At 38.9% G+C, this 26,416-nt stretch overlaps 1 protein-coding gene and 1 long non-coding RNA gene across 14 annotated transcripts in view; one reads left to right on the top strand and one right to left on the bottom strand.

Moving 5' to 3' along the window:
- The window catches only part of ELP2 (elongator acetyltransferase complex subunit 2), a 49,059-nt gene extending 23,233 nt beyond the window's left edge, over nucleotides 1-25,826 (top strand). For 9 of the 13 annotated variants that reach the window (XM_081562408.1, XM_081562409.1, XM_081562405.1 and 6 more), the window contains 11 exons: nucleotides 3,382-3,531; nucleotides 6,409-6,597; nucleotides 8,708-8,777; nucleotides 9,311-9,406; nucleotides 9,549-9,606; nucleotides 10,210-10,282; nucleotides 16,278-16,470; nucleotides 21,168-21,289; nucleotides 22,983-23,116; nucleotides 23,598-23,711; nucleotides 25,264-25,826. In XM_081562408.1, the coding sequence (XP_081418534.1) occupies nucleotides 3,382-3,531; nucleotides 6,409-6,597; nucleotides 8,708-8,777; nucleotides 9,311-9,406; nucleotides 9,549-9,606; nucleotides 10,210-10,282; nucleotides 16,278-16,470; nucleotides 21,168-21,289; nucleotides 22,983-23,116; nucleotides 23,598-23,711; nucleotides 25,264-25,420 (1,356 nt within the window). In that variant the 3' untranslated portion in view covers nucleotides 25,421-25,826. Of the gene's footprint in view, nucleotides 1-3,381; nucleotides 3,532-6,408; nucleotides 6,598-8,707; nucleotides 8,778-9,310; nucleotides 9,407-9,548; nucleotides 9,607-10,209; nucleotides 10,283-16,277; nucleotides 16,471-21,167; nucleotides 21,290-22,936; nucleotides 23,117-23,597; nucleotides 23,712-25,263 lie in introns of all 13 variants that reach the window. The other 4 variants (XR_014074776.1, XR_014074775.1, XM_081562407.1 and 1 more) reach the window with 4 other exon arrangements.
- LOC145534586 (uncharacterized) lies at nucleotides 23,894-25,784 on the bottom strand. Its single transcript, XR_014074780.1, has 2 exons — nucleotides 24,610-25,784; nucleotides 23,894-24,265 (listed from the first exon to the last, which is right to left on the bottom strand). It is a non-coding gene; the product is annotated as an uncharacterized LOC145534586 (long non-coding RNA).
- Nucleotides 25,827-26,416: the final 590 nt, after the last annotated feature.

Here is a 26,416-nt window from a genome sequence, read left to right as displayed (position 1 = left end):
AGAGGAAAACAATAGAATGGGAAAGACTACAGATCTCTTCAAGAAAATTAGAGATACCAAGGGAACATTTCATGCAAAGATAGGCACAATAAAGGACAGAAATGGTATGGACCTAACAGAAGCAGAAGATACTAAGAAGAGGTGGCAAGAATACACAGAACTGTACAAAAAAGATCTTCATGACCCAGATGATCACGATGGTGTGATCACTCACCTAGAGCCAGACATCCTGGAATGTGAAGTCAAGTGGGCCTTAGAGAAGCATCACTATGAACAAAGCTAATGGAGGTGATGGAATTCCAGTTGAGCTATTTCAAATCCTGAAAGATGATGCTGTGAAAGTGCTACACTCATGTCAGCAAATTTGGAAAACTCAGCAGTGGCCATAGGACTGGAAAAGTTCAGTTTTCATTCCAATCCCAAAGAAAGGCAATGCCAAAGAATGCTCAAACTGCCACACAGTTGCACTCATCTCACATGCTAGTAAAGTAATGCTCAAAATTCTCCAAGCCAGGCTTCAACAATATGTGAACCATGAACTTCCAGATGTTCAAGCTGGTTTTAGAAAAGGCAGAGGAACCAGACTTCATATTGCCAACATCCGTTGGATCATTGAAAAAGCAAGTGACTATGCCAAAGCTTTTGATTGTGTGGACCACAACAAACTGTGGAAAATCTGAAAGAGATGGGAATACCAGACCACCTGACCTGCCTCTTGAGAAATCTATGCAGATCAGGAAGCGACAGTTAGAACTGGACATGGAACAACAGACTGGTTCCAAATCGGGAAAGGAGTACATCAAGGCTGTATATTGTTGCCCTGCTTATTTAACTTATATGCAGAGTACATCATGAGAAATGCTGAACTGGATGAAGCCCAAGGTGGAATCAAGATTGCTGGGAGAAATATCACTAAGCTCAGATATGCGGATGACACCACCCTTATGGCAAAAAGTGAAGGAAAACTAAAGAGCCTCTTGAAGAAGGTGAAAGAGGAGAGTGAAAAAGTTGGCTTAAAACTCAACATGCAGAAAACTTAAGATCGTGGCATCTGGTCCCATCACTTCATGGCAAATAGATGGGGAAACAGTGACAGACTTTATTTTCTTGGGCTCCAAAATCACTGCAGATGGTGACTGCAGCCATGAAATTAAAAGACACTTGCTCCTTGGAAGAAAAGTTATGACCAACCTAGATAGCTTATTAAAAAGCAGACATTACTTTGCCAACAAAGACCCGTCTAGTCAAAGCTATGGTTTTTCCAGTAGTCGTGTGTGGATGTGAGAGTTGGACTATAAAGAAAGCTGAGTGCTGAAGAACTGATGCTTTTGAACTGTGGTGTTGGAGAAAACTCGTGAGAGTCATTTGGACTGCAAGGAGATCCAACCAGTCCATCCTAAAGGAAATCAGTCCTGAATATTGATTGGAAGGGCTGATGCTGAAGCTGAAACTCCAGTACTTTGGCCACCTGATGCAAAGAACTGACTCATTTGAAAAGACCCTGATGCTGGGAAAGATTGAGGGCAGGAGGAGAAGGGGACAACAGAGGATGAGATGGTTGGATTGCATCACTGACTCAATGGACATGAGTTTGCATAAACTCCAGGGAGGCCTGGCGTGCTGCAGTCCGTGGGGTCGCAGAGTCCGACACAACTGAGCAACTGAACTGAAGTGAGAGGGATTTTATGATGCTAAAATGAGTTAACACTTGTTCAGTGTTAAAAGCAGGTCCTGGCACATACTTGATACAATGTATTTTAAATACATAGATGAAAGAAGTCAGAACATAGAGCAGAATTGAGTCAGCAGAGTTTGAATGTGCATCTGATGGCTTCCCTTACAAAGTAAAAATTCATGGACCTCAAATGGGGCAATTAGTTAGTGCGTGGTACTTAATTTAAGTACAGATTCATGAATTTGCTTGACCTGTAGTTTGTGAGCTTTGTAATAGTTGTGTCACATAAAAGGATTTGAATTCTCAGAACATGCAGTGATTCACTTTTCCCCTTTGTATCTGCCATTTTGAGTTGACCTTTAAGATTGTTTTTACTATTATATGAACCAGGGAATCATTATCTATGACACTTTTAAATAAGATTTTTTTAGGATAAATTTGATTTTGTTCTTAAGAGCTCCTTTGAGCCATATTTTATCTCGTCTTTGAGGGCCTTCGTACGAAAAAGCATCAGATGAGTAGGGAGGAACTCTACTTATTCAAACCATAGGACAGAATTTCACTGTACTTTTGCTTATAACTTGACTTCAAATTTATAATAGCAATTTACCAAGTATTTAGAGTAATTTTTTAATAGACTTTATTTTTTAGAGAAATTTTAGATTTACAGAAAAATGGAGCAGAAAACAGAGTTCCCATTTACCCCTGCCCCCCAAGCATGCACAGCTGCCTCCCCTCTCAACATCCCACACACATTTGTTACAATCAAGGGCAATTTTTAAAAACAAACGCTGCCCTTCGGAACTGTGTTGATAGTAAAAAATGCTGTACTTTTTTCAAAATCTTTTGGAAACTCCCATTAGTGCTAACTTTAGAGTCAATTTTTATACATCACAGAAGAAATCGACAGCATTTGTTTGTTCCAGCCTGTTTATGTTTTTGACCAGAAACTAATATGGTTTAGCTGACCACATTCATCAGAGTTGGCTTTGAATGACCTTTTAGCTAGCTGTTTATACAAATTTAATTTATCTCTAAAGTTCAAGTTTTACACCACTTGAGTTGTTCAAAAAGATGCTCTGTGGACATTTTCTGTATTTCATTTCATTCTTTGTTTACTTGTTACTGGTGCCGGCTCCCTCAGGAGGTAGACTAACCAGGTTTGATTTAACTTCTCTCCTCTCCAGCTGCGGCTTTCTACTTAACAAAGAGAGTTGGTCAGGCATACACTCAGAATCTACAGACTCGTGTTACCCAGTACTCTTTATTATTTCGCTTGACAATTAAATACTTGTGTATTATTGATATCTAGTATGTGCCAGTGTTGTATAAATATAAGTTCATCTGACTATTGTAATGACCGCAGGAGCTAGGTAGCTCTTTTACAGTAGAGTTAGTTGAGGCACAGAAAGATTGGGTCATGTCTGGGTTCCAGGAGGCATTCACAAATGATGAGTGGAGGGGACTTCCCCAAGGAAACTGCTTTGAAGGACACAACACTTATTTGAATGTTTAAGTTCTAACATACTTGACTGGAAAACAGATCCTGTTACTGTCAATTTCCATCTTTGTTACTTAACTTTTCACCTTGTTTGGGAGCCATAGTCTTTCCCATATCATACCTGACAGTTGAAGGCATTATCAGACTTAATTTTGAGTGAAAATACATCGATTATTTTGATGTATCATGAGCACTTTCATTGCAGAGAGAGTGGACTCCAGAGATTGTTATTTCAGGACACTTTGATGGTGTCCAAGACCTAATGTGGGATCCAGAAGGAGAATTTATCATCACTGTCGGTACTGACCAGACAACTCGGCTTTTTGCTCCTTGGAAGAGAAAAGACCAGTCACAGGTAAGACATCTTCCTTCTTGACGGATCCACTTGAAAAGAACATCCCTGAGCTCATGAAGAGCGGGGCAGCAACATTAGCCATTAGGGAAATGCAAATTAAAATGATGAGATGCCACTGCACACCCTCTGGAGTATCTGAAGTATAAAATAATGACAGTGGCAAGTGGTAGTAAGGTTGCAGAGAGACCAGAACTTTCATACATTGTCAATGGGAATGCAAAATGTTATAGCTACCCTGGAAAATAGGTTTCTTAAAAACTGAAGCATTCCAAAGAAGACATACAGATGGTCTGTAGATGCGTGAAAAGATGCTCAACACTAACCATCAGGGAAATGCACATCAAAACCACAATGAGATACTCCCTTTCATCTCTTAGAGCGGCTGTCATCAAATAGGTAACAAATAGAGAAAGGTGGCAAGGATGTGGAGAAAAGGAGCCCTCCTGCCCTGCTGGTAGGATCGTAAATTGGAGCAGTGCTATGGAAAATGGAGTGGAGGTTCCTCAAAAAATTAAAAATAGAACTACCCCATAATCTAGGAATTTAATTTCTGGGTATTTATTTAAAGAAAACAAAACACTAATTTGAAAAGACGCATCCACCCCCCATGTTTATTGAAGCATTATTTACAGTATTTACATGTATTTATTTAATTTAATTATTGTAAATAATTACATTATTAACAGTAGCCAAGATATGGAAGCAGCTAAGTACTATTGATAGATGAATAGATAAAGAAGACATGGTATATATACAATGGAGTATTAGCCATTAAAAAAATGAAATCTTAAATATGTATATAACTGAGTCACTTTGCTGTACAGCAGAAATTAACACAACCTTTTAAATCAACTATACTTCAGTGAACTTAAAAAGTGAAAAAAATTTAAAAGGAAAATAAAGTCTTGCCGTTTATAATAAAATAGATGAATCTAGAGGATACTGTGCTACGTGATACAAGTTAGATGGAGAAAGACATACGATCTGATGCATATGTGTAATCTAAAAAACAAATGAACAAACAAAGTGAAAACAAACTTGTACAAAGAACAAATGAGTGTTTTCCAGAGATGTGAAGCTGGATTAAAAGGTGAAGGGATTAAAAGGCACAAACTCAGTTACAAATGAGTCAGGGGGGTATGATATAGAGCATAAGGAATATGGTCAATAATGTTTTAACAACTTTGTATGAGGACAGATGGCTACTAGATTTATTATGGTGACCGTTTTGTAATGTATTTAAATGTCAAATCACTATGTTGTACACTGTGTTGAAACTAACATAATATTACATATTTCAACTGTATTTCAGTAAAAAAAAAAACACACTTAAGCATACATATATTCTTTATAATACAAACAATTAAAATGTTAGTTGCGAAAATAGGTTTACTTTAGTTCCACAAAGAAGTTCTCTTATACCTTGTAATTTTAGTTTTAATTCATTAGGAAACACTGTCAGATCTGCAGTAAAAGGCTTCCCTTGTGGCTCAGCTGGTAAAGAATCCGCCTGCAATGTGGGAGACCTGGGTTCGATCCCTGGGTTGGGAAGATCCCCTGGAGAAGGGAAAGGCTACCCACTCCAGTATTCTTGCCTGGAGAAGTCCATGGGCTGTATAGTGAAGGGGTCGCAAAGAGTCGGACACGACAGAGCGACTTTCACTTTTACTTTCTGAATATCACATAGTGTCACTTAATAGTGGTTGAGCCCAGTTTTTATTGAAGAAACTTTTCAGTCTTGGCCCTAGGCTTTCAAAAACCGCAATAAAACTTTACCACTGATAAATCATTGAACTGTGCTATACTACAAAGAATACTCAGTTTCTGATACAAATTCATGAAACTGACTGTGGGTCAGTCTGTGAGTGCTAATGAAATTGGCCATTGGCATTTCTGCTTTAGCAGCACTTTGACAAATTAAAATGAATAGAGAACATTGGGAGCAACACTATAGTCAAGCAAAAAAGGCAGATGATTTTGGAGTGGTTTTCTGTGACTCTTGGTAATTTGCTACCAATATGACTCAGTTATTGTTTACTCATGATCCTTTAAAAAAAAAAATCAGTAAATCAGACTTTACCCAAAATGTGAAATTCGGCCCTTTGAAAGACGCTATCAGGAAAATGAAAAGATGAGTCACAAGCTGGGAGAAAATATTTGCAAAACATATATCTGATAAAGGATTTTTATCTAGAGTCTATAAAGAACTTTTTAGAACTCAGTAATAACAAAGCAAACAATCCAGTAAAAAATTGGGGGGGGGCAAAAGATATTTCTCTGAAGATGATGTATTAATGGAAAATAAGAACAGGAAAAGATTCTCAGTACCATTAGTCATTAGGGAATGCACATTAAAGCTACAGTGAGATACCATTACACCGCTATTAGAATGATTAATGTTGAAAGGCTGACTTGCACAAGTGCTGATGAGGGTGTGGGCAGCTGGATCTTTCTTATACTGCTGGTGGGATTGTAAAATGTATAGGCACTTTGGGAAATAATTTGACAGTTTATTTAAAGTTATACAATCATCATTCAATTATTATACCCATAGGAAGTGTTTACTCAAGAGAAATAGGAACATATATTCATACAGAGACTTGTTCATAACTGTTTTCTCAGTAAGACAGCTGGAAACAACCCAGATATCTGAGTAGGTGAATGGATCAACAATTTGTGGTATACCGTACAAGGGAACACTGCTCAGCAAGAAAAAGTGTTGAACTGTTGATAAACACGACAACATGGATGAATCTGCCCCGTGGTCACATTTCCATGGCATAATGAGTGATTTTATGTCTGATAATGTGCTTGTTGAAAAGAATTCAGTTTTTGAAACATGTGATCTTTTTTTTTTTAATCTTTTTTGGCACCCAGGTGACTTGGCATGAAATTGCAAGGCCTCAGATACATGGATATGACCTTAAATGTTTGGCAATGATCAATAGGTTTCAGTTTGTGTCTGGAGCAGATGAAAAAGTTCTTCGAGTATTTTCTGCACCTCGGAATTTTGTGGAAAATTTTTGTGCCATTACGGGGCAGTCACTGAATCGTGTGCTTTGTAATGTGAGTATTCCTCTTAAGTGTTTTAACTAGATCTCACCACTTCATGTAACATTTTAAAGAAGTTTTACCTAAAGCTGTAAATGGAGAATATGGGTAGAAAGGAAGTCAAATCATTTTATCATTGGCTTGACAAATTTTTGCGTATACTGTGCAGGCAATAATTTAAATATTAGTATAAGAAATTTTATAACAGATAAGCCCGAGACACTGTATAGAATTAAAATATTAAATTAAGATACAAATACTATGTATATTCACTGTGTTCGGTAGCTGTGATAAAACACAATGGGTTATATTTTCAAGGAGATTATCATCTCGACCTAGATTAGGTGTAGGGGGCAATGGAGCTAATATACTTAATATTGTTAGATAAAACCAGTTAATTGCTGAATCTTGTGTTGGCTAAAGTAATAGTCATAGAAGGACGTGTCACTGTAGTAATGAGAAAATGGGGCTTCATTTGAATTTTGAAATGGGGAAGTTTTTATTAATGTTTGTTTTTACCCCCTTTCTACAAAAGATTTGAGCACTTATAAAAATACATAGGTTATAAAAATTATCAAGTAACCAGTTTTGAAGGAAGGGAAAGCAAGTAGCCAGGTAGTTGTGTTACACAGGCATGCATGTCATACAATCCTTAGCTGTCCTTAGAGTTGGGTCACAAATTTGCTTCTGAGCTTGAGAAGGGTAAGTGCCCTTGATAGGCAGAAGGAAGGAGAGAAAGAGAGCAGTGTAGTGGTCAGAGCTGCTTGATTGAAAAGTGTATCAAGGGAAAGGGAGAACTGGGGAAAGGTCCAGTGGTGGAGGACCTGGGAGGCAGACATAGTTCAGACTCTGGTACTGACAATGGGTCCTGAACAATGGAGGTGATGAAATGCTCTTTGGAGGGAAGAGTTATGTGGGAGCAGGATACCTTTGAGCCCAGAGACTTTGAAGGCAGGGACGTTAGCCCCAGTCTGGGTAAGATGGGAGGAGAAAAGGAGAATGGTTTTAAAAGAAATGTCCAGCTGTGCTTTCTAGAGTGTTTCATGGATATCTCTGGCCACAGGCTCTCTTACTTAGGTAAAGAAGAGGAAAGATTCTGTTACATAGTTTCTAATGCTAAGGGACAGTAGAACAAGATCAAAAGAGGGACCTGGATTGTGGTCCTTAGAGGGAGCATGATGAGGGAGAGCTGGTTGGTTTGAGGATCTAACAATTCTAGGGATTGAAATGTGGTGGTGCGATTTCATGAAAGGTTAGTATCTGGTATATATTCAGTTTTGTGTCCCAAAATACAGGGATCCTGTAGACTAGAAAGCCACTTGCTGCTTTTTAGTTTTTTTCCCATATTAAATATTGCGATATGTAGGAATGCCTCTTTTTTGCTCTTTTCCATGGTGTTTCATTTTCTTGGTTTCTAAAATAAAGCATCCTGTGTCTCAGGTAACCAATGTTGGTTAGTTTAAATTCCCGTTGCTCACATTTGTGTTCAGTTCCAGCCCCTGTATTAAAGTTTAGATTTTAAGAAATCCTGTTAGCTTATGGACATGTGCCAATTTTGATGGTTAGTATTTTTTTCATTTGTAATAACTTAATTGATATGCAGCATATAAACAGATTATTGCCACTTTAAAGAGCACTCTGTTATATAAAGTTTTAGAATACTCAAAATTTTAAGTATGTTTAATGAAAATACTATGACTGGCTTCCTGGGAAACATATGTTTGCATGAGCATCACCAGGGATGTACCCATGAGACTCTCTTGTAAATAAAGGTTCAGACCTTCCATTTTCAGCCCACTCTTGGCTAGAAGCCATCACAACGCTTTCCTTGTCAAACCCTGAAACCCACTGAACTGTGAGGGTTCAGTGAGCTCGTGGATGAGAGGATACCTGACTTCATGGATTGGGTGGGGGCTGGGGTTAGCTGGAGCCTGTCTGCTGGAGAGTGAGCACTTAGCATTTCATCTCTTGGTTCAGAAAATGGAAGTCTGGGCAGATACCTTCAGTGTAAGTAATCTTTACACTGCTTCTCAGCATTAATGAGCATGGCTTGTTTTTTTTTCGCGGTGTCTGAGGTAACAGTATCTTTTAGCATTTAAGACGTGTCTCACACTTTTTATTCCAGCACGATGGTGATCTTCCAGAAGGAGCTACCGTCCCTGCTTTGGGATTATCCAATAAAGCTGTCTTTCAGGGTAAGGCTGAGTTCATCTGAATTTGTCTCCAGAATTATTGAACCTATAGTGGTACTTAACACCTAGTTACACACTTGAATAACATGTACTAGTGTTCATTACAGGTGATTTCTCTTTTTATAAATCACAGTACAGACGTCTCTGCTCTCTGTCAGATATTTCATGGTAACTACTCTGTGTACCCATGCACACCCTGAAATAGGTGCTGCTTTTACAAAGTGTATTTCATGGAGCACTTACAACCACAGATACTAATATGGGTTGCCTGAAAAATGTGTTCCATAGTTTATAAAAAGTTTGGGAAATATTCGGTCAAAGGAAAAGGAAGGAATTTTTATGAAATTGACCATAGCACATATGGAAAATACCAAGTAGTGGCAATACCCTTGGCTTTGCAATCACATGAATACAGCGTTGAATTACCCTTCCTTGAAGTGACACCACTTTCTCACTGGTGGCTTTAACACTGGGATGTGTGTAGGAGACATAAAGATGGGACCACGTTCATGATGTTGATGCTTCTTTTAAACTAGGAGATATGGCTTCTCAGCCTTCTGATGAAGAGGAGCTGTTAAATAGTGCTGGTTTCGAGTATCACCAGGTGGCCTTCCAACCCTCCTTACTTACTGGTAAGAAAAGGCGAAAGTATGGTTTACTAGAATCATTAGTACACATAGTGTGGTATCTGTCACCGCTGACCTAAATACGTGCTTCAGAATTCACTTGCATGAAAGTAGAAAAATTAATTGCGACACTGTAAATTTATTATAGAACCTCCCACTGAGGACCATCTGCTGCAAAATACTTTGTGGCCTGAAGTTCAAAAACTGTAAGTTAAACTGTACTTGGCTGTTTGGTCTGATTCTATCCTAACTTGTGCTATTTTTCCCCCCACAATTTGATTTTATCCTTTGCTTTCCTCATAGCTACATTCCCCCACCCCCAGATCTAAAGATCTCTTGGTAGCCTTCATAAGGGGTGAGAATCAAAGTTTACTTAGATTTTTATAATGCTGTGTATTATAGTTACTAGATTTATTGGTTTTGATTTTTAAAGTAGAGAGGCATAGCACCATTTTTTTTTCCTTTTTTTAAAAAACTATTACTCTCTTTTTTTTTTTTCCTACAGTGATTCCCTATCCAAACCTTTCTGTGGTTTGTTATTAATATTTATTGTACTGACTGGCTAGGGGTGAAAACTTGTATTTTAACTTAGTAGTTTGAATAAGTTATATTATTGCTAGGAAGTTACATTTTTCTCCACTCTCTTGCTTTTACCCCAGATACTTCCCTTGACAGAAATGTTTCTTAAAAGAACTGTGTGTTAGCTAGAGAGATTAAAGTTAATCTTTTCGCATTAAAAAATTTTGCAGCATGAGAATAGATACATTTCCTAATACAGGGGTCATCCATTTTCTCTTTTTGAATTTTAGATACGGACATGGCTATGAAATATTTTGTGTTGCTTGTAGCAATTCAAAGACTCTGCTTGCCTCAGCTTGTAAGGTAGGGAATGTTACTTTTCTATTCTGCTTGGTCACAGGTTATTTAAATCAGGCTCTTGCAAGCTTAGTGATGCAGACAGAATTCAACACGAAAGGCCACAGGTGCCTGATTTTTCTGAATCTTATTTTCTCTGCCTCTTTCCCATCTGTCTCTTCAAAAGCTTGCAGTTGCCTTTTAAATCTGTCTCAGCTGCACATTTTTGTTTTTCGGCACTTGGCTTGAGCCGATTTATGCCCCTACTCAAAAACTATTTAATCAGATACCTGAAAATTAGACCTAAAAATGTGATAAAAATTTTTAGTAATGGGCGTCCTGGAGACACAGGGGAAGGCAAAACCCCATGTGCGTTCCATCTGACCATTTCTTGAGGCCACTCTGGGTGTTGACAGTCGAGTCCCTCGGCCCATGCCATGGTGAGGCAGGGGGCGGCCTGCTCACTGGGCCACCAGCAGATGGCTCTGCAGAATTGTGCACGTGAGACATTGGCCTGGGAGAATGATCTTGAACTTGCTCTTCAGTATTTATATCCTGTGGAGGATTATGTGAAGGATCTGAGACCCACACATTCCTCTGAATTTCCTCAAATTTATCTACTTGTTTTAAACAAGAAAACACATTCATTTACTTGTTTTAAGCATGGTGGTGAGAGCTGCCCACCTGGATGGCCACCTTTGGGTTTCTTTGTTTTTGTTTTTTTTTTCTGTATGTTTGGTTTTTGTCCGTGCTCTTGCTGTGGCTTCTTGCTATTTGCCTGTGTTGAGTTGAGGGTCATCCTAAGAAATAGTGTCATGCTCCTTTTCCCTCACCCCTCTTTGTTTATTGTCCTATTTGTGAGGGTGGTCCTGAGAGTTCTTCTTTCTGTTAATACAGGGACCTTTGGGAAGAATAGGGCATAATACCAATAACAACTGTGCTTCTATTGAGCAAACTTTTTTGTGTCTTAGAGCACTGTTAATCATATAATTATTTTCTCCTTTTCAAGTTGGCTCACTTGTAACAAGCATGGGCATTTCTCTTTTAAGCTAACATTCTGTAACTGTTTTATTTAGGTGTCATGAGTGTACTAAAGGAGAAGAGAGCAGCAGAGGATGAGATGGTTAGATAGCATCACCAACTCAGTAGACACGAACTTGAGCAAACTCCGGGGGATTGTGGAGGACGGGGAAGCCTGGTATGCAGCAGTCCATTGGGTCGCAAAGAGTCCAACACAACCTAGCAAGTGAACGGCAAAAAGGGTACTATAAGTTGCACTTTGAAAGTTGGACAGTTTGATAAATTTTGACAATGTGATGATTGAAATCATCACTACAATCATGATAATGAAGATACCATCAGCCCTCAATCCTGTGCTGTGCTGTGCTTAGTCGCTCAGTTGTGTCCGACTCTTTTTGATCCCATGGACCGTAGCCCACCAGGCTCCTCTGTCCACAGGGATTTTCCAGGCAGGAGTACTGGCGTGGGTTGCCATGCCCTTCTCCAGGGGATCTTCCCAACCCAGGGATCAAACTCAGGTCTCCCGTTTTGCTTTGCAGTGAGATTCTTTACCATCTGAGCCACCAGGGAAGCCCGCCCCTATCCCTAGTAAACCACTAATCTGCTGTTTAACATGATAGAGTAGTTTATATTTTCTAAATTTTTCTATAAATTAATTATAGTTTGTACTCTTTTTAGCTTCCTTCATTTATCATAATTTGAGATTCATCCATGTTGTTGCATGTATCCATTAATTGTTCACTTTTTTATTTCTGAATTGTCTTCCCTTTTACATATTTATTACAATTTGTTATTCCATTCACTTAATAGATATTTAGGTGATTTCCATTTTGGGACTTTTACCAGTAAAGCAGTTATAAACATTTGTGTACAAGTCTTTGCATAGAATATGCTCTCCTGTCTCTTGAGCAAATACATATCAGTGGAATTGCTGAGTATATGGTAGATATATATTTAAATTTTTAAGAAACTAACTGTTTTCCAAAGTGCTTGTACCACTTTACAGTCCCACTGGCAATGTATGCGAGTTTCAGTTGCTCCACACCTTACCAGTACGTGATATTGTCAATGTTTTTAACTTTTACCATTCTGATACTTCTGTAATATCTCATTGTACCTGTAATCTGCATTTCCCTAATGATTAATGATGTTAAGTATTTTTTCATGTGCTAGCTTTCCATCTATGTATCTTCTTTGATGAAGTATCCATTCAAATCTTTTGCCCAGTTCTTTATTGTATTGTTTTCTTATTACTGAATTTTGAAAAGTTCTTTATATACACTGGATACTCCTTTATGAGATATTTGCTTTGTAGATACTTTTCCCCAGTGGCTTGTCTTTTCATTTTCTTAGCAGTTTTTTTTCAGAGGGCAGAAGTTTATGTTTTGGTGAAGTCTAATTTATCAGTTTTGTTCTGTGTTGAGTTTGTGCTTCTTGTGTAGAATCTAAGTAATCCTCGCCTGACTCAAAGATCTTCTGCGTTATTAAGCATGATGTTTGCTGTGCATTATGACTCTAATTCTTTATCAGGTTGCAAAATCTCCCTACAGTTCCTAGTTGGCAGAGAGTTTTTATCAAGATTGGATGTTAGATTTTGTCAAATTTTTTCCTTTGTTGGCATGTCATATGTTTTTCCCTTTTAATTTATTAATGTGATGAATTACATTGAATGATTTTTCAAATGATGAACCAGCTTTGCATTCCTGCTCATGATATATATGTATATATGTTTTTTAAAATTATTCTTTTTGTTGAGGTGTAACTGACATATATAATAACATTGTATTAGTTTCAGGTGTACAGCATAATGATTTGACGTTTGTTTACATTGGGAAGTGATCCCCACAGTAAGTCTAGCTAACATCCATCATCATACATAGTTAGAAGTTTTTCCTTGTGCTGAGGACTTTTAAGATCCCAGCAACTTTAAAATATGCAGTGCAGTATTGATGATAATCGCTGTGCTATACATTACATCCCCCTGACTTAGTTATTTGTAGCTGGATGTTTGTACCTTTTGACTCTTCACCCATTTCACCCAGCCCTCATTCCTGGCTTCTGGATAGGTGTTAGCGCTGTTGTTTTCCTCTAAGTATTGCTTTTGAGGCATTCTGCAAATTTTGGTATGTTGTGTTTTCATTTTCATTCAGTTAAAAATACTTTCTAATTTCTTTCATCTTTTATTTTTTAACTATAGGTTATTTTGAAATATATTAGTTTCCATATACTGAGTATTTTTAAGATGTCTTTCTGTTACTGATTTCTAATTTAATTTCATTTTGTTTAAAAACTATAGTATAGCTTCAATCATTTGAAATTTAATCTTGGTAAATTTCCGTGTTCTCTTGAAGAAGGTGGATTCTGCTTCTGTTGGGTGGAGTGTTCTGAAAAATATGACTTATATTGGTTGATAGTATTACCGTATTTGCTCTTTTGGTTCTGTTGTGTGTGGCATTTTGAAATCTCTGACGACAATTGTGAACTAGTCTTGTAATCTTTGCTGTGCATTCAGTTTGTACTCTATGTGTTTTGAAGCTCTGTTATTAGATCCTAAGCATTTATGATCATTATGTTCTCTTGATTAACTGATTAGTTTATTATTATGAAATGAAACTCTTTATTTCTGATGATAGTTTGTGCTCTGAAATCCACTCTGTCTGATGTTAATATAGCCATTCCAGCTTTCTTTCTTTTTTTTGGTCACACTGCGAACCTTGCACCATCTTAGTTCCCTGACCAGGGATTGAACCCATGCCCCCTGCAGTAAAAGCATGGAGTCCTTACTACTAGACACCAGGAATTCCCCAGCTTTCTTTTGAGTAGTGTTTGAATTATGTGTCTTTTTTCATCATTTTGCTTTTAAGTTATTTGTTAACTTTTATCTCAAGTGAATTTCTTAGAGTTAGCATATAGTTGGATCTTATGTTTTTCTTGTCCTGATAATCTTTCATTTTAATAGGGGTGTTTATTAGACTATTTCAATTTAATGTAATAATTGATATGATAGATTTACTTTATCATCTTGCCATTTGTTTTCTGTTTATCTGTTCTTAGATCCATTTTACTTACTTTTGGTGAAGTAATTACTTTTTATAATTCCATTTCATTTCTTTTACTTAGCAGATATAACTGTTTGTTGTGTTATTTTATTGGTTGTTTCACATTTTATAGTATATGTGTTTAATTTATCACAGTTTAGCATCAAGTAATATTGCACTGTTCATGAGAAAATAAGTATACTTTCATTTCCCCCTATTTTGTGGTATTGCTTTTGTAGATTTTGCTTCTTTACAGAAATCCCATGATACTATTATTTTTGCTTTAATAATCAATTATCCCTAAAGAGATTTAAATAATAAAAAAGTTTTTCCATCAGATATAATTTTCCTCTGCCTGCAGGATATTCTCTAGCATTTTTTGTAATGTAGTTCTGCTGGTTAGGAATTTTTTCAGTTTTTGGTTGTCTGGAAAATATATATGTCTCCTTCATTTTTAAACTGTACTTATAGTAGATAAAGAATTGTTTGTTTTCCTTTCTGTACTTAAAAATGTTGCTTTATTTTCTTCTGACTTACGTTGCTTTGGATGAGAAGTCCTGTGTAATTCTTCTTTGTTACTCAGTAATGGGTTTTTTCCCCTCCATGAGCAATTTTTTTTTTATCACTGGTTTTAAACAATTTGATTATTGTTGGTATAATTTTCTTCATGTTTCTTGTGCTTGAGTTTTATTGAACTTCTTGGATCTTTTGGTTTATTGTTTTCATCAAATTTGAGGGCCATTAGCTTTTTAAGTATTTTTTCTTTTCATCCTTTTGCAGACCATGGTTACACCTATATTTGGCTGCTTGATGTTGTCATAGAGTTCAGTGATGTTCATTTGTTTTTTTATTTTTTCTACTTTATGATTCTTTTTGTCCCTTAGGGGTAACTGTTGTTTGTTGCCAGTCATCAAGTATTTTGGAGTGTCATTGTTTCATGTATTTTGTCTGATCTTTTAGTTTTTTTCATACAAGATAGTGAATCTGGTCCCTGTTACTCCATATGGACCGGAAGTGAAAGTCTCTTAACTACTAATTACACAGTTAATGCAGAAATGTATTTTGTAAAAATACAATACATACTTGTAAAATTATGTAGAATACATATTTGAAAAAATAGTATGGCAGCTCCTCAAAAAATTAAAATAGAACTATATCATATGATCCAGCAATCCTGCTTTTGGGTATTTATCCAAAGAAAACAAAAACATTAATTTATAAAGATAAATGTACCCCTCTGTTCATTGTAGCTTTATTTGCAGTAGACAAGATATAGAAGCAACCAAAGTGTCTATTGATAAAGGAATGACTAGGAAGGGGTGGTATGTGTGTGCACATGAATGTGCAGTATAACCCAGCCGTTAAAAAAAGAATGAAATCTTTCCATTTGTGGCACCATGGATAGACCTGGAGGGTATTATGCTAAGTGAAATAAGTAAATAAGTCAGACAGAGAAAGACAAATACTAAATGATTTCATTTATATGTGGAATCCAAAAAAAACAAAACAAATGGACAAACTAAACAGAAGCAGATTCATTGATACAAGGAACAGACAGGGTATTTTTGGGGGGGCTGGAGGGATGATGGAAATAGGGGTATAAGAGGTATAAACTTGCAGTTACAGAATAATTCAGTTTCAGAATAAGTCACAGGGATGTGAAGTGCACATAGGGAACACAGTCAATAACAAGGTAAAATATTGTATGTTAAATTTTAATTTTAAAAATGCTGATTCCACTGCCAGTCTCTAATTATTCATCATTTCTAATCCCAGTCTGTCTCTTCTCAGGGGTTATACCTGGTTATAGAATTTATAGTATCTTCTCAGAATTTGTGGTTTTTATTTATGCAGATACATGAAAAATACTGTAGAAGCAATGTGTTACTTTGAAAAGTGGTTTGGTTTTGTTTTTTCCAGTTATTTCACTCACATTGCTTTATCGTTTCATCTCTGTCCTACAGGCAGCCAAGAAAGAGCATGCCGCTATCATTCTCTGGAACACTGCATCTTGGAAGCAGGTGCAGAATTTAATCTTCCACAGTTTGACTGTCACACAGATGGCTTTCTCTCCTGACGACAAGTTCTTACTAGCTGTTTCCAGAGATCGGACCTGGTCACTGTGGAAGAGGCAGGACACAATCCCACCCGAGTTAGGTAAACAGCTCCTGGCTGGGAAGAGTACTAGTGAGACAGTTATGTACGTTTACCCACTTTGAGCAACTGTTAGGTAAAGTGAAATGATAATAGGGTGGAGGCCAGAGTCTGGTTACTGGGAGTCTTTCAAAGTTTTGTGACAATTGAGGAAGACTTGACCTTCCTTGTAAGAATGATAATGTTTTCAGATATCTCGGTTAAAGAAGCATAAAAATCTGTATGTACAAAATTTAGACTTTGCATATGGTTACAGAATGCCACCATAAAACCAAATGGATGATACATACTAAAGATTTTATGGGACAGGAATAATGAATATACAGTTAAATTACCCACACACCTCTTTCACACTGATAATTTAGACATCCATTTGGCTTCCCTGGTGGCTCAGATGGTAAAGAATCTGCCTGCTATGCAGGAGACCCGGATTTGATCCCTGGGTCAGGAAGATCCCCTGGAGAAGGGAATGGCTACCCACTCCAGTGTTCTTGCCTAGAGAATCCCATGGACAGAGCAGCCTGGCAGGCTGCAGACCATGGAGTTGCAAAGAGTTGGACATGACCGAGGAGCTAATATTTGTGAATAACGTGACCCCTGGGCAAGATGTTAACACACCTACCTGCATTCTACTTTGGACCTGGCATAAAATAAAAAAACACTGAAAAGGAAAAAAAGTTTCCTTTGTGTACTTACAGCAATAGCATATTATTCTTCCAGTTTCAGTGAGTGGGTAAAATCTAGAGAGTGTTTAAAGTACTTTTGTGTTGTTTAATCCTGCTTTTAATTTTTTCATTGATTAAAACCTACATCACTTTGACTTACAATGTTTTTAGTTCTTTGGGTTTTTTATATTTTAGAGAATACCAAGTACTATGTCACATACTGAGCAGTATATGTTAAAATAGACTGATTTCATTGCAACCAGTGATTTCCTAACATGTAGCCTTTACTTTTTAAAGTTAAAGTGAAGCTAATAGCAAATCTATATTATAATGTATTATCTCTTTGTGGATTGTTGATTAATAGATACATTAGTCTTCCCTCGATACACAGTTAGGTCATTTAGGTTTAGTCCCTGTGAGGGCTCGAAGTTAGTTACCCTATACTTAGAATCTTACAAAGGCAAAGATTTTTTAAAGTTTTTTTTCTTTTTTTTTCACATTGTTTAAGGGTGCATTATTCTTTTTTCCATAGCTTAATACACAGATCTGGCTACTTCCTGAGTAAGTTTAAATTGCTTCAGGCTTCTTCTGTAGGCATCAACTGAACTTTTAGTTAAGTGTCCAGAAGATGTTTTACATCAGTCACTTCAGTTCAGTTCAGTCGCTCAGTCGTGTCCGACTCTTTGTGACCCCATGGACTGCAGCACGCCAGGCCTCCCTGTCCATCACCAGCTCCCAGAGTTTACTCAAACTTATGTCCATTGAGTTGGTGATGCCATCCAACCATCTCATCCTTTGTTGTCCCCTTCTCCTCCCGCCTTCAGTCTTTCCCAGCATCAGGGTCTTTTCTGGTGAGTCAGTTCTTCGCATCAGGTGGCCAAAGTATTGGAGTTTCAGCTTCAGCATCAGTCCTTCCAGTGAATATTCAGGACTGATTTCCTTTAGGATGGACTGGTTGGATCTCCATGCTGTCCAAGGAACCCTCAAGAGTCTTCTTCAAAAGCATCAGTTCTTCGGTGTTAGCTTTATAGTCCAACTCTCACATCCATACATGACTACTGGAAAAACCATAGCTTTGACTAGATGGACCTTTGTTGGCAAAGTAATGTCTCTGCTTTTTGACATGCTGTCTAGGTTGGTCATAACTTTCCTTCCAAGGAGCAAGTGTCTTTTAATTCCATGGCTGCAGTCATCATCTACAGTGATTTTGGAGCCCCCAAAAATAAAGTCTGACACTGTTTCCACTGTTTCCCCATCTATTTGCCATGAAGTGATGGGACCAGATGCCATGATCTTCGTTTTCTGGATATTAAGTTTTAAGCCAACTTTTTCACTCTTCTCTTTCACTTTCATCAAGAGGCTCTTTAGTTCTTCTTCACTTGCTGCCATAAGGGTGGTGTCATCCACGTATCTGAGCTTAGTGATCTTTCTTCCTGCAGTCTTGATTCCAGCTTGTGCTTCATCCAGTTCCGCATTTCTCATGATTTACTCTGCATAGACGTTAAATAAGCAGGGTGACAATATACAGCCTTGACGTACTCCTTTCCTGATTTGGAACCAGTCTGTTGTTCCATGTCCAGTTCTAACTGTTGCTTCTTGACCTGCCTACAGATTTCTCAGGAGATATTCTCAGGTCTGGTATTCCCATCTCTTTCAGAATTTTCCACAGTTTATTGTGGTCCACACAAAGGCTTTGGCATAGTCAATAAAGCAAAAGTAGATGTTTTTCTGGAACTCTCTTGCTTTTTCTATGATCCAGTGGATGTTGGCAATTTGATGTCTGGTTCCTCTGCCTTTTCTAAATCCACCTGGAACATCTGGAAGTTCACAGTTCACATACTGTTAAAGCCTGGCTTGGAGAATTTTGAGCATTGCTTTACTAGTGTGTGAGGTGAGTGCAATTGTGCGGTAGTTTGAGCATTCTTTGGCATTGTCTTTCTTTGGGATTGGAGTGAAAACCAAACTTTTCCAGTCCTGTGGCCACTGCTGAGTTTTCCAAATTTGCTAGCATATTGAGTGTAGCACTTTCACAGCATTATCTTTTAGGATTTGAAATAGCTCCATCACGTCCACTAGTTTTGTTCGTAGTGATGCTTCCTAAGGCCCACTTGACTTCACATTCCAGGATGTCTGGCTTTAGGTGAGTAATCACACCATCGTGATTATCTGGGTCGTGAAGATCTTTTCTGTATAGTTCTTCTGTGTATTCTTGCCCCCTCTTCTTCTTTTTTTTTTTTTTTACTGTGCTTTTTTTTTTTTTTTTTTTTACAATATTGTATTTGTTTTGCCATACATTGACATGAATCCACCATGAGTGTACATGTGTTCCCCTTCCAGAACCCCCCTCCCACCTCCCTCCCCATCCCATCCCTCTGGCTCATCTCGGTGCACCAGCCCCGAGCACCCTGTATCATGCGTCGAACCTGGACTGGCGATTCGTTTCACATATGATAATTTACATGCTTCAATGCCATTCTCCCATATCATCCCACCCTCGCCCTCTCCCATAGAGTCCATAATACTGTTCTATTTATCTGTGTCTCTTTTGATGTCTCGCATACAGGGTTATCTTTACTGATTAACTAAATACCATATATATGTATTAGTATACTGTATTGGTGTTTTTCTTTCTGGCTTACTTCACTCTGTATAATAGGCTCCAGTTTCATCCACCTCATTAGAACTGATTCGAATGTATTCTTTTTAATGGCTGAGTAATATTCCATTACTCAGCCATTAAAAAGAATACATTCAAATCAGGCCTCTCTGTCCATCACCAACTCCCGGAGTCTACCCAAACCCATGTCCATCGAGTCAGTGATGCCATCCAACCATCTCATCCTCTGTCGTCCCCTTCTCCTCCCGCCCCCAATCCTTCCCAGCATTAGGGTCTCTTCCAATGAGTCAACCCTTCGCATGAGGTGGCCAAAGTATTGGAGTTTTAGCTTCAACATCAGACCTTCCAATGAACACCCAGGATTGATCTCTTTTAGGATGGATTGATTGGATCTCCTTGCAGTGCAAGGGACTCTCAAGAGTCTTCTCCAACACCACAGTTCAAAAGCATCAATTCTGCGGCACTCAGCTTTCTTCACCGTCCAACTGTCACATCCATACATGACCTGGACAGAGAGGCCTGGCATGCTGCAATTCATGGGGTCGCAAAGAGTTGGACACGACTGAGTGACTGAACTGAACTGAATATTCCATTGTGTATATGTACCACAGCTTCCTTATCCATTCGGCTGCTGATGTTGCCCCCTCTTCTTAATATCTTCTACTTCTGTTAGATCCATACTGTTTCTGTCCTTTATTATGCCCATCTTTGCATGAAAAGTGGTATTTCTAATTTTCTTGAAGTGATCTGTAGTCTTTCCCATTCTATTGTTTTCCTCTATTTCTTTGCATTGATTGCTGAGGAAGGCTTTCTTATCTCTCCTTGCTATTTTTTGGAACTCTTCATTCAAATGGGTATATCTTTCCTTTTCTCATTTGCCTTTAGCTTTGCTTCTTTTCATAGCTATTTGTAAGGCCTCCTCAGACAACCATTTTGCCTTTTTGCATTTCTTTTTCTTGGGGATAGTCTTGATCACTGCCTCCTGTTCGTACATTGTCACGAACCTCCATCCATAGTTCTTCTGGCACTCTGTCTATCGGATCTAATCCCTTGAATCTACTTGTCACTTCCACTGTATAATCGTAAGGAATTTGATTTAGGTTATACCTGAATGGTGTAGTGGTTTTCCCTACTTTCTTCAGTTTAAGTCTGAATTTGGCAATAAGGAGTTCACATCAGTCACTAGAGAGTGACTAATCAGTATAATATCATTTCCTACTAGAAAAATAATTGTATGCCCATAGTCTTCTGGTGAAGAGTCTGTTCCCTGGCCTCGCTCTTTTGTAAAAGACATCCATTTATGTGTATAAATTGATGACTAAATTACATGATTTATATGGCACTTAAACATAACTTTCTAACAGGGAAAAACCAGGTTTATCCACTTTGAGAGTAGTGCATAAATGTGTCTCTTTCAGACCCCGTCTTCAGCCTCTTTGCCTTCACTAACAAAGTCACTGCTGTGCACAGCAGGATTATTTGGTCTTGCGATTGGAGTCCGGACAGCAAGTATTTCTTCACTGGAAGTCGGGACAGAAAGGTAATTTTTTTTTAACTTTGTATTTTTTCAAATGTAAGATAATAATATTACAGGTATCTTTGGATTAAAAAAACACACATAATCCTAATTTTCTAATATGGTCTTTAAAAATCAGTTTATGTATTCCCTCCTGTGTTTTTCATATGCATACATAAAAAGACTTTTCTTCCTTGTTAAATTCTATAAATACATGTCTCTGAAATATCAACTACAGAGGAGACTCTTCAGACTCATTACAAATATCAAATGGCCCCCGTGGGAGAAAAGTAGTAAATGAAATGGGTTAAGACTATCCATACTTTTCTTTTTCATACTTGTATGAATTTAAAATTCTGTGAATAATTGTTACCTTTTCATTCATTGGAAGTGGGGTGTGTGAGTGTGTGTGTCCCAAGCTTTGAAAAAAATCAGGATAAGTGAGCTAGCAATAGGTTCTTGGCCTTGCCCCTTGCCCTTGTTCTCTGGGAAATGTTTGCCTGGCCCTGCCTTTTCTCTGGTGTTCATGCTCTTTAAAACGTCCATGGGATCGCAAAGACTTGGACACAACTGAGCGACTAAACAACATGGCAATAAAGAGAAGGTGATTAGGTGGATGAGGATGTTGATGGGGTGGGTTGGGGGGTGAATGGAAATTTTCATTTCCAATATATCTTTTGTTATTACTTCTTACTATTAAAAATTCTGTGTCTAACTGTGATTAGAAATAAAAGTTATTTTAAAATGTTAAAATATATATATATATATCCTTTCCTTCTCTGTAGTTCCTGCAGACTAGAGGTCTGAGGCGCCTGAGCGTCTCCTTTCATCTCCTGCCCTCTCAGTCCTAGTCGTGGTATATGCTGAAGCAGAGGACTGACGCGGCATGTGTACTCAGTGACACACGGAAGTGTCAGCCTCTGACACGCGCTCTCTCAGCGCTTCACTCCTCTCACTGGCCTATTCGTGTCTTCCCTGGCGTTTATCTTCCTACTCTCTGCAAGCTGCTCAGGCAGCAGGTCTGCTTCTGCCTTCCACAGTCAGGCCCGGCAGCAGACGGTCCAGCTGTAACTCTCAGAGACAGGTCAAGGCTGAAACGGATGAAGCATCGTCCATCAGACAGTCTCAGGAATGCCCTTCTGCCTGTCTGGGCAGAGTCTTCTGCTCAGAGTGTCTCTTTGGTCCTAATCTTGCAGCTCTTGTCTGTTTCACTGCCCTCTCCATTTCTTTGTGACCATTCACACCCCTTTGAGGCCTGAGCTTCCAGAAAAGCCTCATTTCTTAGATTAATATCATCAAGTTTGGGTCCTCCTGAGAGCTGAGCTGATTCTCTGAGCTGGGGTGGGGTGTAGAGGAAGAGCCAGGGACTTGGCTGTTTCCATACATTTTGAGGTAATTTCTTGGGGAACGCACAGGCACCTCGGTGGACTGAATCTCACGGATCTGAACTGGTTTCCTGAGTATAGAGAGCAGGCCTCTGGGCAGGGACAGTCGACTTTGGCCCAGCACACTGGGGTAGTTGAGATCTCAGATTTGTATCTGCTACACGGTGGCTTCTCTGTGATGCTTGAAATGTTTAGAAGTCCTGGATCACAAATGAAAAGGAAGAATTAAAAAATTTCAGAGTGTCACCTATGCCACTGAAACTCTCTAATGCATTGCCATTAACAGAAACCTTGCAGAGAGAAAGCGTTACAGAGTTTGATCTGTCTGCTAGGTGGTTGTCTGGGGTGAGTGCGACTCCAGCGATGACGCCATCGAGCACAGCATTGGGCCCTGCTCCTCCGTTCTGGACGTGGGTGGAGCTGTGACCGCCGTCAGCGTCTGCCCGGTGCTTAACCTTTCCCAACGGTCAGTCTCTGTGTGGGGGCTTCATCTCATGTTTCTTTAAGAAGACCACTTAGTTTCTCAATGTGTAGCCCTCTTATGCTTTCATCTGTGGGTTCTTTCAGCTTCCAAGTTAACTATTTTTTTAAAGAATGCTTATCTTTCTCATAAGAACTTCTAAATTGATAGAACTTGATGGTATTCAGAGTGGTGAAGTAGAGATGGGGAGTGTGGCTCAAAGGTTCTTATTTCACCAAATGGAAGATGGTGGTACTTTCTCTGTCACGAGTATTTTTAGTAGAATGAGGGGCCCTGCAGGCAGCTCTGTCCACCAGGGACGGAGGTAAGACTGCACCCTCGATGGAGCAGCGGCATCTCACGTGCACAGTAGAGCAGCGCGCTGGATCCTGGGTCCAAATAGAGCTCTTTGTCAGCCAGAGACGGTCGGGAACCCTGAAGAAATCCATGCTAAATTAATCAGTCTTCCCCACTCTCTTAAAAACAGATACGTGGTTGCTGTAGGATTAGAGTGTGGAAAGATTTGTTTATACTCCTGGAAAAAGACCGATCAAGTTCCAGAAGTAAATGACTGGATCCGCTGTGTAGAAACAAGTCAAAGGTATTTCTTTCCTGTTTTTGTTTCCACCAGATCAGATAGAAATCCTTGGAGTCTTTAGCAGCAAATCTCATGCCTCATTTGCATGGAGAAGAACACAAATCTGTTCCTAGTGCTTACCTCCAATTGGTACCTCTGTGTTTTGTGACAGTCTCTTGAAATTGAGGTTTGTTGCTATACTGCACTTATATTTAAAAAGTTTATTTGACCACATGGCTTGTTTGCCTGATATTATTGGAGGTGAAAATGAATTTCAAGATGATGGGTTTCAGAATGTGACCACAGTAGAATCTTAGGAAAATTTGATTCAGAATGTTGGTGAATTTTTGGGAATATTACAGACTGTGGTAGCCAGATCTCATGCTTGAACATTGCAGCTCAGATCCCGAGACGGAGCAAACGGACAGGCACCGCTCCCAGCCCTGTGACCCGCCTTCAGGCAGAGCGGGGGCTCAGAGCGCCTGCTGCTTACCGCCTCCTCCTCATCCACCTGCCTGGACAGCAGGGATCACTTGTCAATCAACTTCACCCATTGTATGCATTAGAAAAGACGAGACCTGCAAAAAAAGTCACACATCATTCTGTGTTAGATTTTTTTTTTTTTAGGATTCTTCAACATTCGTATGTTTAAACTATCCAAAATATAACTTCAAATACAATTCCAAACAACAGCATCATGAGGAAGGTCACTGGCTTGATGACAAGAGACATGTATTGTACAAGCCATTTCTTCCAGAGGAGTTTGTCTCCTTATCAGCAAAGCATGTTAGTGCTCATGATAATTGTATTTATTTAAGTATATTAAAATGAGATCTGCTTTGTCACTGCTTCTCTCATGGCTTCGCTCCCACCTCTCTGAGGCTGGATTTGGCTGTTGAAACAGTTCATGCTGCTGGCTTACCTAAGAGAGAGGTAGCCAGTGAAATTCCATATTTCAGGCGTTTGAAGTTTTCTCTCTTCCCGGCTTCCCCTCCCTTCTTTTTCTTCCTTTCACTTTGCCCTGCCCACAATGCTCACTCTGCCTCTGCCTGGTACCCAGACCACTTCCATGACCTGAAAGTGCGACACTGGTAGGAAGCCCCTAGGAAAGCACGGGCAGGGGACGTGTACAGAATTTGAGTTTTTAATTTAAATTTTTTTTTTGTCATTATGATGACTTTAGATTTGCAAGAACTGATTCCTGACTTACTTTATATTATGTGGATTGCTAACATTCCAGTTACCAAATTACCAGTAATGTTACCTGAAAGACTTAATTTCAATAGCTATTTCTTGAATTCCACTGATCATTAAAGCAAAATTTGACAGAAATGCATTGTCTATTTCTTGCTGTTTTTGGTGGTGTCCTTGGTCGGTAAGTAAGATGTTTTCAAGATTAAAATAAAATTGCTAAACTGTTAGTGATAGTACATCTTGATGTTCAGGTTTTGACTTCCATTTATGTTAACAACACTAACAGGAAGAGCATACTAATTTAATTAATATGAATTGAGCAGCCAGGAAAATGTTTCATAGTCATAGCATATGTTCATCTCACGATTTCTCTTTGTTTTAGCCAAAGTCATACACTTGCTATCAAAAAATTATGCTGGAAGAATTGTAATGGAAAGACGGAACAGAATGAAGGAGAAGGTGCTGAGTGGTTACAGTTTGCAAGTTGTGGAGAAGATCACACTGTGAAGATACACAGAGTCGACAGATGTGCGCTGTAGTGGCCTTAGTGACTACAAGCACATACTCATCAGTGTCTGGAAAGTATTTATCATGTAAATGGAGAACCTTTCTTTACCTCGTACTTGCATTGAGTTTCCTTTTTAAGCCTTATGGCAGTAGTTCTTATATGAGTCTCAGACCCTCTGAAATATGATGGAAGCTACAGACTCTTTTCTCAAAATGTTTATATACACACACACTCTCAGAACCTTGCCCATACTTTCAGGGATTCAGGCATCTGTGTGTTTCTGATTGAGAGCCTCTGTCCCTCCTTTCTTCCTGATCAAATTTGCCTAATTTTGTGTCGTTTTCATCTTCCGTTGTCATATGCTGCTGTTTGGGACATTTTATTATTTACTGTCCTCTTCTGAGGGAGGACCTAAAAAAATAAAGAGATAAAACCCAGATTACTCAATTTTTATTTTAACAGTTTTTGTAAATAGACCACACAAAGTGTGGTCTTGACCCCTTCCTCCCAGTACCTACCAGCGATTCTAGGAATTTGGCAGGTTGTTGTGAGTTTGAACTGCAGTCCCTCCCTTCTCCTATTCCTTCAGGGTTTGACTTAAAGTAAACATCCCAGCATTTAAACTGACAGATGAAGGGGCTGGAAAGTAGAGTTCCGAATCATCTGAACCTCTGTGAGGTCATGTGGATGAGTCATGAGAGGAAGGATGAAGTCATGAGAGTGAAGGATGTCCCCAGGGGGAGTAAGTGGTAGGAACAGACAAACATGCCAGAAAGACAGTATTGGGTGTGCCCGCGGAGGTTTGGGAAGTGGGCCCCTAGAGCTGAACACTCGCTCAGGAGCTAGGTGGGGAGAGGTTCAGAGAGGGTGTGGGAGAGCCTGCGAAGTTGGAGGCATCTGACCCTGTGGAAACGAGCCACCTGGCAGACTGCCCCTTAAATGCACACTGTACGTAATAAATGTGCTGGAAGAGGGAGGGGTGGGAGTTTATGCTGTTATATAACAGGACATTTTGCTTCCAGAGGAG

Source organism: Giraffa tippelskirchi, chromosome 14 (genome assembly GCF_054371585.1).
Source record: "Giraffa tippelskirchi isolate mGirTip1 chromosome 14, T2T-mGirTip1v1.2.pri, whole genome shotgun sequence".
NCBI classification, from domain to species: domain Eukaryota; kingdom Metazoa; phylum Chordata; class Mammalia; order Artiodactyla; family Giraffidae; genus Giraffa; species Giraffa tippelskirchi.
This window is presented reverse-complemented; position numbering and strand designations above follow the sequence as displayed.